Genomic DNA, 13870 nt, shown 5'->3' with positions numbered 1-13870 from the left:
TTCATGTTGCTTGCACCCCTAGGCCTCCCTCCCCACCCATTTGGAAAGGTGGGTAAGCCTCTGCCTCTAGGACTTTTTCAGTTGACACTCTCAATACTCCCCACACTGTCCTGTAAGTCCACATGGCACCTTCTTTACTTGAATCCTCTTCTCTGCTGAAGGCAACTTGGGGTAATTTTGTCACTCAGTTAACAAATACTCATTGATTGCCTCCTAGGTGCCGGGCACTGTTATGATCCCAACACACTAAAACAAAAACAACGATCCTGATATCAGGAAGTCCACAGCCTATTTTTGAGCCACACAAGTTCACAAGGATGATAGTATTATGCTTGAATGTGCATGAATGTTAAGGGAAGAGGGGAAGGAGCATCTTTTCTGGATGGAGGGTTTGCTGGACTGAGCTTTCCAGGAAGCCACCAGTGGGAGAGCATCAACTGAATGGGGAGTGGTGGACAGAGGAAAAAGACCCAGAAACAGGTGCATGACCCAGAAATAGACATAAGCACAGCAAGTTCCCAGAATGGCCATTTGCTTGGAATGGCTGTAGCTTTGAGTGTGAACAGAGGGTATAAGACATGAAGCCTTGTCCCGCTAAGGTGTTGGGTTTTATCCTGAGGCGATTGTAAGACATGGGAGAATTCTGTTCACATGAATACTTTACAGATTTTCAGTTTTGAAAGATCCCTATGGTGGACATGTAGATAGTAGATTGCAGGAGGCTTAGAGAAGCATGTTTAGTTTTTGTTGTGGGGAGGCAACATAAGTGCCATGCCCAGAAACTGAGTTGATCTTGCCAGCAATTTATTTAGCACAGATTTGCTATGGGAATTAGAATAATTTGACAGGCTAATATATCTTAATGAGTCAAATAAAAAACAACAACACACTCCAAACAAATGACAGATTAATCATACTATTGTTCAGGCAAAGGGGAGATGAAGGAATAAAGTCCAAGGAGGCACTTGGCAGAGTCAGTGACCAAGTGCCTAATTTCCAGATTTCCAGCTGCCAGTGCAAAAGGAAAAGTCTCCTGTTGCCAGAGGATTTTGCTAGGGAATGAAGATACCAGTGTTGATAGGCAAGCTAATCCTTTTCCCAGGGTTGCTGCCTGGTCACCCCAGGATAGGATGAGTGCCTCACCAAGATAGGAGTGAATGCCCCATCTCAAATAGTCCTCACAAAATTTTCATATTTGTAGTCTAAATGTCCCTTTGGCCATAGTTGCTTCCATATGTTTATCAGTGACCACAGAGGTAGAGCAATGACATCTTGGCAGGACTTACTTCATTCTTCTGTCAAACAGCTTTTTTGTCATAAGCAAGTGAATTAAAAAAATTTCATTTAAGTCATGAACAAATGTATGTGAAATCATATTAATCCAATATACAACAAGGCAACTACAGAAATCTTTGTAACAAATGAAGTGGGAGGCAGGATCAGTAGAGGAGAGGTTGCCAGGGCAGGCAAGCTTCATTACTTAGTGTTGAGGGTTGAGAGAGGGGAAGCACTTAGGCACCTCCATGATTTCTGCCTTAAGCAGTAGAAGGTTTATGGAAAGAGTGGCCAATCTGTGGGCCACTCTGACAATCAGGTTCTGACAAGTTACAATTGTGAAGTTCATTTGCTGTTCAAGTAGTGATGACCATCTAGCTCAACAGGGAGATAATGTCTAGATATGGAAGAGAAAAGGTAGTGTCTCCAGCCCCCTGAGCCTGTTACCACAGACCATGCACAAGTGAGTCCATAAAATGCTCTACTGCACAGTGTCCACTGTTGGAGGCAGTCGCCCCTCCCTGATCCTAACAGTTTTGCTTTTGATTTTGACCCTCACTCTGGTTTCTTCTCGTCCTTGCAGTCAGTGTCTCCTTAGTAAGGAGGCCTCTGCCTGCCCCATGGACTCCAACTTTCCCACTTCTCCTACCATTTGTGTCTTCTCTTGGTTCCAGAGGGAATCCAGCCACTGCCCTGAATCCCACCCTCCATCCTGACCACTTGGCCTCCCTATAGCTTGCCAGTCCCTGCTGCTTTGAGTGTGGGTAGGCCTCAGATAGTCAAGAAAGAAACCTTGGATAATGCCGACATTTAAGGGTCAGACAGAATGTGAATGAGGGTGAAGGAACAGCAGTGCAAGGGGGGAACATGGTGGGGGTGAAGGGAGAAGAAATTCAAGTTTATACTTCCTGACTAGTTTGCAGTAATTATTCTGAGTGATTTCTGGGAATCCTGACGTTCTATACATAGTTTAGTCTAAAAAGTCTACAAATAGTCTTTTCCATTAAAATCAACTGTGTTTATACCTTGGCAAGTTTCAGTTTACCTACCTCGATGACTAGCACAGTGTCCAGCATTTGGTAGACACTTGATAAATAGTTGCTGAAAAAAATGAACGAAAGTCATTGGATGCCATAGTCTCATGTGCTCCTAGTTACAGAACGCCAGTGAATGCCACCTTCCAGCCTCTTGGGTCTCTGCAATGGGCCTCTCCTGAAATGCAACTGAAGGAGTTCCCAGGTTGCTCTTTTATATGTCCGCAAGAGTTCTGATGAAGTACATTCTCACCTTTCTAAGGGTCTTTCATATTGTGGTTCCACAGTTTGTTCTAGCAACAATTTTCTGATAACAGTAAGGTGTCCTGCAGTTTAATTACATTCTGATGCTAACTACCCTAAATGAGCATAGACCCCACAAATTAAGGACTCAGACCTACAAGACTGCCCCTCACTTCAGATGCCAGCCGCCAGTCTTGGGAATCTGCAAGTTACTCTCACTTTTCTGCCCAACAGACTGCAAATTTGGGTGTTCCAATACTACTAGACTTGTGATTACAATTTTCCTATAAAAGATACAAGTCAGGGTTAGCCAGGTGGAAGAGGTTCACAGGGCAAAGTATGTGGCAGGGCTGTGGAGCTTCCATGCCCTTGTTGCACATGCTGCCCTCCCAGCACCTTCACCAATCTGAAGCTCTCCAAGCCTTGTGTTTACGAGTGTTTATTGAGGCTTCATTACTTAGTTATGCATGATTAATTAAATATCCAGCCTTCCTCCACTTCCCTAAAGGTTGGGGAGTGGGGCTGTAAGTTCAATCCTCTAATCCTGTGGTTGTTTGCTCAGGTGACCAGCTCTACACTGAAACTGTCCAGGGGCCCCTCTCTATCAGAGACTCAGGTTTGGTTTAATGGGGCTCTCAATGAATAAAAGAAGACACACCTATAACTTAGGAAACTCCGTGGGTTTCACGAGCCCTGTGCCAAGAACCAGGAACCAAGGCCACATGCATATTTCTTATACCACAGTAGTGAGAACGTTTTTTGGCAGACTATAGTGGTTGGTCCTTCTAATCTCAGTTCATACTAGAGGGACTTTCACTGGCCCTCCAGACTCTTAAAGTAACAACCTGTTCTTCAGGAGGATGGGATATGCCCCTCCCCTTCTTCCACCCTCAACTCCAGCATATCACGGTTTGAGGATATTTTGAACGCATATATTCCTTATCTACAAAGATTGAAAGAATGGCCTCTGGAGGGTGGGTGGCAGCTGGTGGTTGTGTTGTCATGGCCTGACAAGAGCAAAGTAGGTAGAGCCAGAAGCTTTGAGTTCAACCCTGCCTCCAACCCCAATTCCCTTTGTCATCTTGGGCAAGTCATTAATCTAACCAGACCTGTTTCTAAATGTGGGACAAGCCTGAGGACACACTTTTCTTAACTCTCCATTTCAAGGTCCAGCACTGTAGACTCTGAGATAATCAGCCCATCTGGTTTACTACTATCCTCAGCATAGATAGTGTTGCAAGTGACTTTGTTTTTACTTTAATCTGGCAAAACCTCTTCCATTCCTCTTCATGCCACAATGGGACTGATGAGAGGGAAGCTACGGAAGTATTTAACTGTGTATGTAACCTCCTCTTACCTGAGGGGTGTCGGAAGCTTCCTTGATTCCCGGTTGTGCCCTGCCCCCAGGTGAAGATGAGTAGGCCACAACATGTTTTATCTGTCCCATATTTAGGCAGAGGTGAGCACCACCCTTCTATTTGTGGTTTGACAAAGACTGCCAGGAAGAAATTAAAAAATGGGGTAACATGCCAAACTGAACATAGAAAAGCTCTTTTCTGGAATGTTTCAAACGTAAAATTTATTGACACCAAAAATCTTAAGATTTAAAAAAAATACCTTCAAGAGTCCAGGCTTCTTTGTAAGAAACAATGTAGAAGGCAGATTCAGCAGCATAATTTTTCCCAGTATGTCTTTGGTAAGAAGGGTTATGAATACCGGTTCCAGCTGGCATCGCTTAGGAGGCCTCTTTTCTCTGGTGTGGAATCCTGGGACTGTCAACTTTATTTAATATGGTAGGCTCTAGTTAGGCCCTTTTCCAGCAAGTAACTGAAACATTCTCCTCTCACATGATTTGGGGTAGTAGAGAATTTAAATGCCAAGGTAGAATTTTCCCAGTAGCTCTTTAAACAAGTTGTAACCATTCATAGGGAATTTGGCAGGTGTGGAGGAAGGGGACAAAGATAGAAAGATAGTCTCTTCACCTGCCCCTCCCAGTTCTGATTTTCCATCTTCCCTTTTTGTTTTCCTACAGCCCTCTGAGTCCAGCATTAAGTTCTCTCTCACCCACAGCATTAGAGAAACTCCCAGATCCTCCCACAGCCCCACTCTAGTCCATTTTGTGCACTGTGTTTTCCTAGAATGTGGAGCCTTTCTAGTGGACCCTGTCACAGTTCATTGTCCACCGTATGCTTTCCTGCCCATCTGCTGCAATTCCTGCTGGACTCTCTCATACACTGTATCATTCATTTGTAAATCCACCATTACACCCAAGGCAGGGATAGGTGCAGAATTGACTTTTAATACTCTCTTGGGATGAGGGCACTCCTCACCATGGACCTTCGTCAGGCCCTTGCATCACAATCCTCACCTGTGTTCTCCCTGCCCTGCATGGCCCCTCTTCAGATGACCCCCTCCAATTCATCTTCTTCGGTTCCACTGATCAAAATGCATCACTTTCTACCCCTCTACTGCTTACCTACATACTACAGGTGTTACAATGTTGTAGATTAGAGTGACTGTGCTCTCAGATGTAGACTCCAGAAGGCAAGGACTCGTGTTTTCTCTAGCACTTATGAGAAAGATTGGCATACAATATCTGCTCAACGAATATTTGTTGAATAAATTAATAAAACTTCTGGAGAATAGAAACTGTGACTTTTTAACATTTGGCTACACTACAGTATCTTTACATGAAAAGTAGATCAATAAATGTCATTTTAGATTGTTTATTTAAATGGGATTCATGTCCTAAAAGCTTTGCAGGAACAGCTGTTTAAAGGTCAAAGTCCAAATATGTCAAACTGCATCATAGCTGTTGTAGCTATAACATGTTCATTTCAGAACTCTCTAATGCCACATATTTTTCTCTGATTTGTGAAAAATGATATAGTAGACTCTTATAGAAATGCATACACAGAAGCACACATATGTTTTGTAAACTATTGAGTCATTATTATGGGGAAAATATTTGAAATCAGCCCTACCTCAGAAAGCTGGAATGTATACATAATGATTTTTCCTACTGTTCTGGAATTCTTTAATTCTGTGTGACTGGGACAGTATTTTACATATGCACCTCTTGCATCCATGGATGCCAGAGACCAGGTTTTCAACTTTAACACGTCTCTTCCAAACTAGATTCTTAATACTTTCTGAGCTATGGAGTTGATATTCTTCTGGAAAATAAAGGAGCTGTCTCCACATGAGCTTTTTGTTTGGTCTGCTGGGGTTATTTATATTTTACAAATGAGCATTCATTTCTGTCTGGGTTTGGCCCCTTTTTCAGGGAAGTTCCCTTGAAGGATGCGAAGGAATATGCTGAATCCATAGGTGCCATTGTGGTTGAGACAAGTGCAAAAAATGCTATTAATATTGAAGAGCTCTTTCAAGGAATCAGTAAGTACCTAGAATTGTGTTTTTAGCTTAGCTTACATTTTTTATGCCTCTGAGAATCAATGGATGAAATTATCGAACTCTGAAGTAGAGCTTTTCCTTGGCGTGAATTTGTGGATTTCCTTGGTGATGATGTGGATATAAAACCTACAAGCATGTGCTTGTCAGCACTGACCCATCTTGTGTCTCCCAATTCTAAATTTCCATACTTCTGTTCTTTTACCTGGTAATTGTATGTTTTGTGAGTCAAAATGAAATAACTCTGTTGCAAAATAAAATTTACTTTACTAAAACTTTAATTAAAAAATTATTCTATAGCATTTTATGTGTGGGGCTAGAAAAATTAATTTTTGTTTTACCCATCTAAGTTCTTCTGGCTAGATTAATCAAAATGACATAAGACAGATTAACAAGAGAAAATGACCAAATTGATTACTTATGTACTTACGAGGGCTTCATAAAAATATGGGACCCCAGGACAGAATTGGCAATTGAAGCTTATGTGCCATCTTGAACTAAGGAGAAGGGGGGATGGGTTGTGGTTTGGGAATTCAAAGGGGAAGAAGGCAATCCACATGGTGATGGAAAAACAAATGACTGATAAATAAATGTTTGCTGGGCCATCTTAACGATAGTCCACAAAGAAGAGATGACAGATAAAATGGGCCTTGCTATGTTCCTCCCTGTCTATCGTGCTGGTTTATATGAAACTATAGTTATCTGTAATGACAGCTCCCTTCCTAGAAGGGATGCCATCTATTTAAATCCTTTTAGGCAGTTAGGGGAAGGTTAAAGGTTTTTCTTTAGTCTTTCTTTTCTTAAAAAATAGCCAGCTTAAAAAGACTGATATCTCAAAAGATATGTTTTGGGATGACAAACTCTGCTTTCCCTCATATATTAGTATGTTGAGGGGAGAAGAAATAAAATAGACAGTGAGGAGGTATAGGATACTAAAGTCACCCATTTAACTGAATGACTCTAGAAAAATAAGAGAACCTTTTAGTTATTTTCTTTTGCTTGATGATCACCAACAAAATAGTGTCTGCATCCCACATGACCTGAAATTGGGAATTGGGTGGAGAGTTGATTTGTAAATATTTTCCTTATTTCTGATCAGCTAATTAATAGAAGGTGATGGCTCACTTCTCCATCTCCAGTTCTGGGTAATGTTATGCTTCCTTTTCTTTATGCCGGCTCCACATGAATAATCTTTATCTAAGAGCTCTGTCACAGCTGCTGGACCAGATTTCACCTCCACAACTTCTCTGGTAATGATGTTCTGTTCTGAGTGCCCCCAGAGAGCTACCTGCTGGCAGTGATCTTGGGAAACTGTGTCCTGAGATACCTTTGGAGCATAACTGGGGACTTTGCAAGAAGTATAACTGTTTTGTGAGGTGCTGGGACCTCACAAAACTTCTCCTAAGGGTCACCTTGGGAAAAGTTGAACTCCTGAACAGTTGGCAGTTGTTCTCAAATATCTTGGCTCCAGACAGTTCCAGAAGGGAATTCCAGAAGGAAAACTGATAGTTTGATCTCTCTGAGGTCATTGTTGGCGGTGCTCTCAAAGTCAGAGGGGCCATTACTTCCCAAAACGGATTTTGTTTCCTTTTAACTGGTTTTGGTTCATTACTTCAGACTCTGAGAACCCACATCAGGGAATATTTTGTTTGTTTCTTTTGGCTTGATGGAGAATTCACTGAAGATGAGGAACCCTGACTGGGTTACTTGCACCACAGAAATGCATGAAAGAATGCAGCCCCATCCTTTTTTCACTGGTTCTGCATCACCTTTTCTTCCTGTCTCCTTCAGAAGGATTCATTCTCTTGCTGTCATTTCACACTGTCAACAGAATCATGTTCTCCAAGATCATTTATCTGAGTGGTTGAACTATGGAGGGCTAGGGCTGTGATTTTATGTTAGAAGCCCCATATTCCCAGACTCCCATTCCTTCCCAAAAAGTGGGCCATGGGTGCAGTGCTCTGTGGGAAGATACTGCTCAGCTGCCCTCCATCACTGTGTAACTCTAGGTGACATCTGAGAGGGTTGGCTTGAACTCATTCCATTAACCTCCTATTTCCTGAGGTCAGACTCATTTTTCTGGTGGCATTTGGCTTTTCTGGTAGGCTAGGCTAATTGTGCAGGTATTAAATATTTTGTTTTTATTAATGCTTTTAATTAATGAAGCTAGATAGCTCCTGATGACTGTGACATCCACAGCTTTCCTTTGTGCAGCTCCCTGTACATTCTAGCACTCTTTCCCCTGCTCTAGTCCCTGGGAGGCAGACAATGCAGACCGCACTGCTCAGCAAAGGAGTGAGTATACCTGACATTCAACGTGAGGCTTATGTAACTTGTTAATACCAAGTGAAATAAGGACCTCAAAGAAGAAAACAAACCTAAACATCAAGAATTGATACCTTAATTTGGGAGATATTTCTTTGTGTGGTTCAGCCAGTATAAATGCATTCATGCATATGAGGTTTTATGGCTCAAAGGGACGGGGGTTTTAACTGAGGAATTCCTGAGGTCCTCCTGGTTAATTCATTTAAGAAAAACAAGTGTTCTACTTAAATCACTGGAGAATTATAGCTTCAAATAACTAATGCCTATAGAAGCTGTAGAATAGCCATATCACCTTGTCTCCCATGTCAAATAAACAACTGTTTCTTTCCCATTATTCTTTGGTTGTGTCTTTGCAAAGAAGTCTGTAAATACACAGCCTGAGGCAAAATCTTTCTCCATATACAGGGTGCAGCACAAATAACACCCCTTTTATTACAAAATCTTTTATTGCAAAGTCATAAGCATGTAATTCTGTAACAACAATATCACATCAAGCACACCATGTGACATTTTAGGTGAAATGTTCAAATTGAAACTGTAAATTATTACATTCACATTATATTACCCTACCAACCACACTCAAGCAGATGTTACTTCTGCCAGACCCTGTATATTCTGCAAGTGCTGGTGCCCTCCAGCCTCTTTACCCTTTTCTTCTGAATCAGGTGTTATAGTCTAACTACAGGTTAATGTATTTTATTTTATTGTTTTCCCTTACAACATCATTTATTCTTTATTCTGTTTTTATAATTGCTGTTTGCCTGTAACTTTCTTTTTTAAGTATATTTTATTAATTATGCTATTACAGTTTTCCCAATTTTCCCCCTTTATCCCCCTCCACCCTGCACCCCAACCCTCCAGCATTCCCCCCTTAGTTCATGTCCATGAGTTATATATATAAGTTCTTTGAATTCTCTGTTTCCTATACCATTCTTAACCTCTCCCCATCTATTTTATGCCTACCAATTATGCTTCTTATTCCTGCTACCTTTCCCCCACTTCTTCCCCTCCCCCTCCCCACTGAAAACCTTCCATGTGATATCATTTCTCTGATTCTGTTCCTGTTCTAGTTGTTTGCTTAGTATTTGTTTTGATTGTTGTTTTTTTTTTATTTTTAGGCTCCTTCGTTGATAGTTGAGTTTGTTGTCATTTTACTAACTACAGGAATTTAAAGCACAGTTACCAAGTACACCTAAATATATAGCAACAGACACTTCATTTATTTTCTTTTTCCCTGTTTCTACTTGTATTACATGTGCTTCTCTCTGAGCTCAAAACAGAATGAGAGATTGCTGACATCTATGCTTCCCAAAGCAGTGTTCCAGATGTAAATGTGCCTGGGAGAAAAGATGCAATAAGAAAACAAAAATGAGCAATAAGAATAAAAGTCCTCTTATAAAGAGATGCTTAAACAAAATTAATTCATATTTATTTGAATAGACAAATGTTTTTACATTTCTAGAGTGTTCATAAACCAGAAATGAATCAACTGTGTTTTCTGAAAATCAGTTAATATATTTTCTAATTGGAAATTGTCTACCAAAATATTATCAATTCTCAAAGGCTGAAGCCACCATGGAAAGGATCTAGGTGCTGCCCTGCTTTGGGTGGTCTGTGCACAGTCCTCACCACGTGTGTGTCCTGGGAGTGGTGCTCCTCCGGCACCCTTTTCTAAGGCACCCTTTTCTAAATCACGTTTTGGGGCCTACTTGACCCCACTGCCTGGGGGTAATTCTTTTTGATGCATTTGCATCCAGTATTGTTCATTTTTCTTTCTTGGGTTCCTATACCTTTGAAGATTAAAGGTTTCCTCTTTGAGTTAAGATATAAGAAGAATTCTTGGTCGAGAAAATTATTGTACACTTGAGTTTTTAAATTGGTGTAGGAAAACACAAAGGATATTCTGCTGCTGTTTACTTATTAAAGTGTTAAAAATCAAAAGCCAAAATCCTGATGGTCTTCCTTATGACACTGTTCTCTCTGCCTGTCTCTGTAATTGTCACTTGAAAGGCAGGTACCAAATTTCATGTCAGACTTTGCTTGGCAGGCTTTGCCTTCATTTCCTCCGTCATACAGTAGCTCTCTCAGACCCTGTATGTGATGCCCCTCCCTTCTTCCCGGCAAACCTAAATTCCTTCAAGGTCTAGTTCAAATCTTCTCCCTTCATGAAGTCTTCATGTCCCCCAACTCTCACCCATGGTTCCTGCCTTTAATTTGAGGTTATTTATGGTGTGCTGCATCATTTTTACACTGGAGCATATTCTTTCTTGAAATTATTCTCCAAGTGTTTCAGATATACATCTGTTCTCCTGGTGAGACTGTACGTTCTCTGGGAGCATATCTTATTCCATCATGTTCCCCATAATGCTGAGACTAGTAAGTAGAATAGCGCCAAATTCAGGGTTTTGAATTTGGACATTCAACTTCATCTCATGATGTTCTGGAGATACTGTTTCAGTGGGTTCACTGGATCAAATGAAATGTAATCACTTCTCTATGGGGACTTAAGTTTACACAATACCATCTGATTGGAGAGGCCTTAGTATCCCTTTATTTGTTTGTTCAACAAATATATCCTCTGCTCTTTTATGGGTCAGGTTCCATGCTAGACACTGGGCACGTCATGGTGAACAAAACAAACTGACAGCGAGTGGGGAGACAGACCGTGGGCACAGGGTCAAATAGGTATATAATTACACATTGTAATAAATTCTACAAAGCAAAAAAAATAAGGACTGTGGGGATGGTGACAAATGGGGACTTTAGTTTGAGTGGGGAGATCTCCCTGAGAAAATGATTTTAAGTGGGACCTGAAAAATGAGAAGAGGACAGTTGGGCAGAGCTCTGGAAGGGCTGTCAGGCTGAATGAACACTGTAATTGAGACAGGAAGTGGTGTGGTGCATTTAAGGAAGAGAAGGGAAGCTGATAGGCTGCATGGTGGGGGTTAAGGGACAATCCTGGGAGATGAGCTTAGAGACTGAGGCAGGTCTTCTCACAACCTTGAAATGGAAAGGAGAGAGTGATACCCTGAAAGCAACTGGAAGCCCCTCAAGAGTTTTAAGCATGAATGGTATTCAATTTATCCTGACCAAAGATCACCCTTGGAGAGTGTAGTGGGAGGAGGAAAACTTGGAAAAGGCTCACCCATTTAGGATTCTGTTGTAGTTGTCTAGCAGAGGGGTGGCTTGGACTAGGGTAGAGAGAAGTGGATATGAATTTCAGAAATCTTGGAAGTAGAATCAATAACACTGTGTATTGGGTTAGAAATGGCAGGTGAGGGTTTTGTCCATTGCTAGGCACCTGGGGCCCTCCTCCCTGCTCACCTTCTGTACCTAACCCGCTGTCTTTCCTCTGCTCATTTTTCACTGCCTGGAGCGTGGAAGTGGACAGCAGACACAGGTTTGAATCTTAGCGCCACAGTCTACTACCTGTAGAAGCTTGGTGCTGCCAACGGACAGCCAGAATTCAAATCTAAACTTCATCTTAAAAGAGGAAAATACATTTTCACAAAGGATGATGAATATTCTTAAACTGTGGCTGATGGATTCTGGGAGCAGAAGCGGTGTCAACAGGCATTGAGAGTAGGGGGAAGCTGTGAACACCAAGATACACGAAGGAGATTGCACCACTGAATCTCACAAATATTCTACCATAGAAGTTCACACCATAATTACAGGGAATCAGAACAGATCAAATTAACAAACAAGAAGAAAAAAGAAGAAATGCACGAACAATGAGAAAACAAAGAAACAACCCCCCAACTGAAGGGAAATGAGGAAGCCCCAGGAAAAAATGCTAAATGAAATAGAGGCAACTCAACTATCAGACAGTGAGTTCAAAACAATGATTACCAGGAAGTTCAATGAACTCACATTGAGTTTTCAGAAATTAGAGGGAAACTACATCAATCTCACTGCAAACTATATAAACATGAAAAAGGAAATAGAAACTCTCAACAAAGGTCAAGAGGAAATGAAGAATACAATTTCTTAACTGAAGAACACAGTAGAAGGAATGAAAAGCAGGATCGATGAAGCAGAAGATCGGATTAGCGAGCTGGAGGACAAAGTAGAAAACATCCAGAAAGAGCAAGAAAAGGAAAAGAGGCTCAGAAAGAATGAAGAGGGATTAAGAGAAATGCAAGACAATATGAAACATTATAATATACGTATAATAGGGATACCAGAAGGAGAAGAAGAAGAGTAAGGGATCGAAAACCTAGTTGAACAAGTAATGAAGGAGAACTTCCCTAATTTGATGAGAGAAAAAGTCACACAAATCCAGGAAACACAGAGAGTCCCAATCAAGAGGAACCCAAAGAGGCCCACCTCAAGACACATCATAATTAAAATGGCAAAATTTCAAGACAAAGAGAGAATCTTAAAGGCAGCAAGGGAGAAAAAGGAAGTAACATACAAGGGAGCCCCAATAAGGCTAACAGCTGTCTTCTCAATGGAAACACTTCAAGCCAGAAGAGAATGGCAAGAAATACTCCAGGTAATGAGAACCAGAGGTCTGCAACCAAGGCTTCTATATCCAGCAAGGCTCTCGATCAAGATAGAAGGCCAAATAAGAAGCTTCCCAGACAAAAGAAGTCTAAAAGAATATGCCTCGACCAAACCAGCTATGCAAGAGATGCTAAAGGGACTGCTTTAAGGAAGGGAGGGAAGAGAGAGAGAGAGAGGAACACATGTACATAAAAGACAATGAATAAGTACCTATCAATAATAACCTTAAATGTAAATGGATTAAATGCTCCAATCAAAAGACATAGAATAGCTGAATGGATAAGAAAAAATGACCCACATATCTGCTGTCTACAAGAGACCCACCTCAGGATAAAAAGACCTACACAGGCTGAAAGTGAAGGGCTGGAAACAAATATTCCAAGCAAATGGACAGGAAAAAAAAGCCGGGGTAGCAATACTCATATCAGACAAAATAGACTTCCAAAAAAGGTCCATAAAGAGAGACCCAGAAGGTCACTTCATAATACTCAAGGGAAGAATCCATCAAGAAAACATAAATATTGTAAATATATATGCACCCAACATAGGAGCACCCGAAATACATCAAGAAAATCTTAGAGGACTTCAAGAAAGATATGGACAGCAACACAATTATAGTGGGAGATTTTAACACCCCACTATCAAAAATGGACAGATCTTCTAAACAAAATATCAACAAAGATATTGTGGCATTGAACAATACCCTTGATGAAATGGATTTTACTGATATCTACCGAGCCCTCCATCCAAAAGAAGCTAAATATACATTCTTTTCAAATGTGCATGGAACATTCTCAAAGATAGACCACATGATAGGACACAAAACAAGCCTCAAGAATTTCAAGAAAATTGAAATCATACCAAGCATTTTCTCAGACCACAAGGGACTGAAGCTAGAAACCAACCCGAAGGAAAAAAAACCAAAAACACTCAAAATCATGGAGATTAAATAGCATGCTATTAAACAATGAATGGGTCAAGAATGATATTAGGGAAGAAATCAAAAGGTTTCTGGAAACAAATGAAAACGAACTCACTACAACCCAAAACTTATGGGACACAGCCAAGGCAGT

The 13870-nt window shown here is 41.0% G+C and overlaps 1 protein-coding gene across 1 annotated transcript in view; it reads left to right on the top strand.

The window, feature by feature from the left end:
• Window positions 1–13870, top strand: part of RAB31 (RAB31, member RAS oncogene family) — a 159381-nt gene that overhangs the window by 131512 nt on the left and 13999 nt on the right. The window contains exon 6 of the mRNA XM_045850142.1: window positions 5839–5948. Coding sequence (XP_045706098.1) covers window positions 5839–5948 — 110 coding nt within the window. The remainder of the gene's footprint in view (window positions 1–5838; window positions 5949–13870) is intronic.

This window comes from Phyllostomus hastatus, unplaced genomic scaffold (genome assembly GCF_019186645.2).
Source record: "Phyllostomus hastatus isolate PE091 unplaced genomic scaffold, TTU_PhHast_1.1 phas_contig_80, whole genome shotgun sequence".
Taxonomy (NCBI): Eukaryota; Metazoa; Chordata; class Mammalia; order Chiroptera; family Phyllostomidae; genus Phyllostomus; species Phyllostomus hastatus.
This window is presented reverse-complemented; position numbering and strand designations above follow the sequence as displayed.